General features: G+C 34.4%; 1 protein-coding gene across 5 annotated transcripts in view; it reads right to left on the bottom strand.

Annotated features, from left to right (window-relative positions):
- Positions 1-254: 254 nt before the first annotated feature.
- Positions 255-4,816, bottom strand: part of LOC107687559 (transmembrane protein 19-like) — a 15,760-nt gene continuing 11,198 nt past the window's right edge. For 4 of the 5 annotated variants that reach the window (XM_016484935.1, XM_016484938.1, XM_016484936.1 and 1 more), the window contains exons 6-7: positions 2,631-2,840; positions 255-2,005 (exon numbers count right to left, since the gene is read on the bottom strand). In XM_016484935.1, coding sequence (XP_016340421.1) covers positions 1,854-2,005; positions 2,631-2,840 — 362 coding nt within the window. In that variant the 3' untranslated portion in view covers positions 255-1,853. Of the gene's footprint in view, positions 2,006-2,605; positions 2,841-4,816 lie in introns of all 5 variants that reach the window. The other variant, XM_016484939.1, reaches the window with a different exon arrangement.

Below are 4,816 nucleotides of genomic sequence, written 5' to 3'. Positions count from 1 at the left end.
TTCATACCACAACCCAAAATAATTCTGTCTTTATATGACTATTATTCTATAAATTATCTTAAAGTGTGTGCTAGATTCTTTAGTGCTTCCCATCCTTAGCTGTGCAGCATCAGTGCTGAAATGTGAAATTATTTAGTGTGGAATATAATTCAGTGTGGCGTTTTCTTACATAAAATCCTTCACATGTAAAATACGTAAATATTACATATGTGACACAATGAGATGGATTTCTTTTTTCAGATGAAAGCTTTACAGTTCTTGGAGGTACATTTATTTTAAAAAAATGTAAACTACAGAAGCCAAGTAAAACATAATTATTCAACATCAAAGAAAAACAATCTAAAAGAAATGCATGTAAACAAACGGAATTTTCTCAAAATAATACAGCATTGGACACACTCCCAAAAAAGGTTGGGGGGCAGACTCATCCACAATATAAGAAGTGCACAGTGGATCAATTAACATGTTTTTAAAGATTGAAAGAGCTGTCAGAAGCTTTAATGGTGGTGTCGTTTAAGTTACACGACAGTGGTGTAGTTTGCATATAGCTCAACTTTAGCTTTTACTTTAGTGATTGTTGCCGTGTCTCTTTTTGAAGGTTCCACAGGTTTGGCCTACACAAAAACATCATCCATGTAGCACACCATAGGCGTATTCCAATTGACCACATTTGCCTTCCTATCTTAAATCAGATTCCAAACTAAAGTAAATGTACATAAATGCAGTGACAAGCAGTTGAGGCTCCAGTGTTTTTAGGTGATAGCAGAATGGGTCATTATGGGTCTGTGTAAACATGCTATTTGTTAGTATATGGTTTTGTTGTAATATCCAAACATCATCTAGGCTACATGTAAAATATGTTTGCATAGGTAACCTGGAGCAGGAGCAGCTATTACCATCTTTACCTGTAATGCATGTTATTTTCTTAATTAGAAATTTTACTTCCTTCTCATTTTATTTACTTGCCAAAGCCATTTCAACCCCACGTTTGGTGCTTGGCGAGTGTTAGTTTTGAACACTATTATTTTACATATCTGGAACCAAATATAAATACTTAAAAAAACATTCAGAATCACCAAATGGCTCATAATCATAATTATTATTTTTAATTCAAGACAGTAAACAAAAATGGATGGTTGAATGGCTGAAGAACCTAGCATGCTTTGTGTGTAAGGGTACTTTATTCCACAAAGTACACATACATTCCGATGGAATACTTGAATGTGTTGATCTCTGACATACACAAAACACCAGAACCTACACCTGTAATAAATGGCATAGACACTTACACAGAGACACATACATTTGGTGATAAACAGAAAACGTTATTCATTTAAAATGATTATGTAAGAAATGGACTACGAAAAAAATTGCCTAGTGGGCATGTAATGAAGTGATCGGACCTGTAGTTGCCTAGAAACTATTCTTGGCTCTAGTAGTCTGTGACTTTGACAGGTTTTTACAGTATTTTGAGCTCTGTGTACCGTGCTGTAAAGCTTAAATATTTGCCTATTTGCCATCACAAGTCTTTCCAAAGTCACAGAGGCACACAAGAGGAAATACTTGGAGAGTCAGCATGTGCCTTTGGCAGCCTTTCAATATTAATATAATTTATTTGTTCTCCTATGTGAAGTATTTTAACATTACACATTTCAACTTTAAAGTAATTTTGAAAACCTCAATACAATGTGTAGAAACAAAGACATTGGGAGTTTAAATTGTGCTTGATTAAATTCTAAAAAATAAAAATAAAATCCATGGTGTTATGGTAATGGCATTGTTTTAGCATAAACTGCTTTTTATCTTAAAAGGGACATGATACACAATTAAAATCACATGATTCAGTGCCTAGCCTAGAATATCCAAGCAAACCCAGGCAGGAATAGTGCTATGAGTACAGAAGAGAACAGATTCACTCCATTATTGTCCAGGATGGGTTTCCCACATATTCTTTTAACGCTCGGTGACTCATAACTCACAACCTTCCCAATGGATTCATCGTATCCTTGATGGAAAGAAGAAAAAAATACTCAAACACCTAGAACATTTTAAACAAATATTAAAAGAAAACCCAGCAGAAATGACAAATAAGTCAGTCCAATATGATAAATTACCATGTATTGCATGTTAGTTACGTCACACTGACCTTTCCCCCCAAATATGTTATAATATAAAACCAAACTGCTTCACTGACTTCATATTTCCAAATATTTTTCTTCATTACAGTTTATAACAGATAACAATACGGAGGAGGTGACAGCATTTCTCAAGATGTGGAATTATTTAATAATAATGATGAATCCTTCATCATTATTGTTAAATAAAGTAACATTAAGTTACATTTTATTTTGCACTATTAACGTAACATCCATAGGCACTGATTAAAAGATTGATCTTGGGATTTTAAGAATCAATAATCATTCAGTGCTAAGTAACTTTTCATGTCTAATTAGAAAATAGAGCGCTGACAGAAGATGATAAATTATTTATATTGCATAAAAGTACATTAGCATTGTTAGTATGACTGTTGCAAGAAACTTGCAATAATATTGTGGTGGACCACAGGGGGAAAAATATATAAATTAATCTATTTGATTTTATTTACCTTTAATAATAATCAGCCAGATTACCTGAATACTGCATGGTTGCACCGAGGAATGAATCTAGCAGAGATCCAAACAGACCAGCTATTGCTCCATAAAAGATGATAGGCCACTGAGGAACTGCTAAATGCAGATCTTTTACCAACAGGAGCTGCATGAAGTAGTATGCTGTTCCCACTGTGCCTCCACCCAAAACACTGGCCACTAATCCAACAGAAGTGACTCCGCCATTGGTACCTATAAACCATTTTATAGCAGTTAAGACAAAGGCCTTTTGCTTACATAAATCACTTACTGACCATAATCAGGGTGTTAAAATTAACACTCACCAACCCTCCGAATGCGAATGAAAATTAACCGAGACAGGTTACACTATGAATTCATTTGCCAATATGGAGGTTAATATCATGTTCTGTCACATTTTTGCCAATTTCTTATTTTGATCATCGATAGGTTTCAAAAATAAAAATATTACATAAAAACCTGTCTATGAAAACATGAACACATGATTAGAACACTGTTAGATTATGATTATGATGCAGCAATGTTATTAAAAAGGAGCATCTAAAAAGAAATAGCTGCCTGAGGTGAAGCTGAAGAGTGACTTTATGCCAATAAACTGAAACTCGTTCTATGACATCCTATGATATTAATCAGATAGCATATACATAACATAGACGTAACATTACAATTGTATCTGTTGTATCTGTACAAAAGGATGCAAATGCCAGTGAACTTTAAGTTACGTACTATAGCGAGAGACAGAGAGTGAGACAGAGCTCCCACCGTGATGTTTCAAGTAAAGAAAACAGAATTTACTATAGATTTCTATAAAGTTCTCATTATAATGCTATATTTATGGCAGATTTGTGCTATATTTTCATCTACATTATCAAGTGATTCCTGAAATCGCCTGTGCGTTTTCGAAGCCATATGAAGTACGAAAACAATTTTAATTGAAGTATGCCTACTGTTGAACAAATATGACGAAAAACGCACTGCTGCATTATTATAACATCTGTATTTAAAAAAAATAAACATCTAAAAGCAGTATGACCATCTCAAATAACTGAATTTGAACATGAAATTAACTTGAATTTGATCATGAAACTAAACACTGGTAATATGCAGCGCATTCAGCATGTTAATATCCCAACATTCATGATCTATCATTGCTGTCACAGCCAGGTACTCGAGTACTCAATCGCTGTTGAACATCCCTAGTACCTACCAAAAGAGGTGCAAGGAAGGACAACTATTGAACCGGTGTAATGTTTAATGTTGTGGCTGATCAGTGTATTCTGACACAAAGTGGCGAATGGCATGGGAATTTTGTGAAATTCTATTGCTAGGGTATAATGATGTCATCATATTATGGGGCATGCTTTTCATCACTGTCGGAGTGAGAATACATTTTTTTTTTATGAACGTAAGTGGAAAAGAGGCTTTAATACGTTGAGTTAAGTATGCTGACTTGAAACAGCTGATGAAAAGAAATAGCTGAAAGCTTGTCCACTAATCTTACCACACTGTTTTATGTTTAAACAATTATTTGGGGTCAGCTATATTTGGGGAAATAAATGCTGTTTTATAAGAAAAGTCACAGTCTCAAAGTATTTTGCAACAGATAGGATTGGTGGCACTACTCGTTCATATTTACGCTATCCGCAAAGAAGACATAAAACAGTCAAAAGTGATTTAATCAAAATCTACCTACAAAACCACCACTGCACCCCTTTACCTAAATTCATTACTTCAGACTTATGTGCCCTCTAGAAGCTTGCATTCTGCAAGTGAACGACGCATTATTGTGCCATCTCAAAGAGGCACAAAATCACTTTCACAGAGGTTTTCATTAACTGTTCCCTCCTGGTGGAATGACCTGCCCAACTCAATCCGAGCAGCTGAGTCCTTAGCCATCTTCAAGAAACGACTAAAAACACATCTGTTCCATCTTTATTTGACCCTCTAACTCTAGCACTTTCTATTCTATTTTAATTCAACTTTATCTATTTATCTTTTTTATTTAAAAAAAAAACTAACACTAGCTTTCTATTTTTATTATTCTATCTACTTGTTTTTCTTTGTGTGTGTGTGTGTGTCTATATACACTGAACAAAATTATAAACGCGACACTTTTGTTTTTGCCCCCATTTCGCATGAGCTGAACTCAAAGATCTAAGACTTTTTCTATGTACACAAAAGGCCTACTT

Source organism: Sinocyclocheilus anshuiensis, unplaced genomic scaffold, assembly GCF_001515605.1.
Source record: "Sinocyclocheilus anshuiensis isolate Anshui unplaced genomic scaffold, SAMN03320099.WGS_v1.1 scaffold233, whole genome shotgun sequence".
Classification (NCBI taxonomy): domain Eukaryota; kingdom Metazoa; phylum Chordata; class Actinopteri; order Cypriniformes; family Cyprinidae; genus Sinocyclocheilus; species Sinocyclocheilus anshuiensis.
This window is presented reverse-complemented; position numbering and strand designations above follow the sequence as displayed.